The following is a 550-nucleotide window of genomic DNA, read 5'->3' on the forward strand; positions in this document are numbered from 1 at the left end:
AATCTTGACTTTTCTCCTTATTCACAGGCAAGCTTAGAGCATGAGTGCCAGGAAGCTCGGCAGAGGACAGAAGATGAGGACCAGGAAACTGTGGCTAAGATCATCCAACACATTCGCTTTCTAATGAAAGAGATCCTGAAACTAAAGACAGAGAAGCCTGACCAGGTTAGATTTAAGTGAAATCATTTGATTTGTTTAGCAGTCAGGATGACTGACTATGGAATAGATGCAACTGGAGATGAGGAATGTAATTTTTTAAATTAGAAACAAACTATTTTGTTCAGTATACCATGGTATGGTTTCATACTTTCTTAATTATTGTTGTTTATTTCAGTGGTCAGCTGAAGTGGAAGAACGGCGTGTGCAGGTCCTCATGCTGATCTTGTCTTTACGGCGCTTGAGTAGGGTGCAGAAGGTATATTGACAGCTTTGTGTGTGTTTAGCCTTTAAAAAGCAAAGTATGGCAATTTTATTAATTGATTAAATCAAAATAGATTTACAATTCCTTAACCTTTCCTGTGGGTACATTTGGTTGATGCTAGAACATTAT

At 37.8% G+C, this 550-nt stretch overlaps 1 protein-coding gene across 1 annotated transcript in view; it reads left to right on the forward strand.

Moving 5' to 3' along the window:
- The window catches only part of LOC119585427 (THO complex subunit 5 homolog), a 24,124-nt gene that overhangs the window by 2,580 nt on the left and 20,994 nt on the right, over positions 1–550 (forward strand). The window contains 2 exon segments of the mRNA XM_037934087.1: positions 28–165; positions 335–415. Coding sequence (XP_037790015.1) covers positions 28–165; positions 335–415 — 219 coding nt within the window.

The sequence above is a fragment of the Penaeus monodon genome, chromosome 19 (genome assembly GCF_015228065.2).
Source record: "Penaeus monodon isolate SGIC_2016 chromosome 19, NSTDA_Pmon_1, whole genome shotgun sequence".
In the NCBI taxonomy this organism is placed as follows: domain Eukaryota; kingdom Metazoa; phylum Arthropoda; class Malacostraca; order Decapoda; family Penaeidae; genus Penaeus; species Penaeus monodon.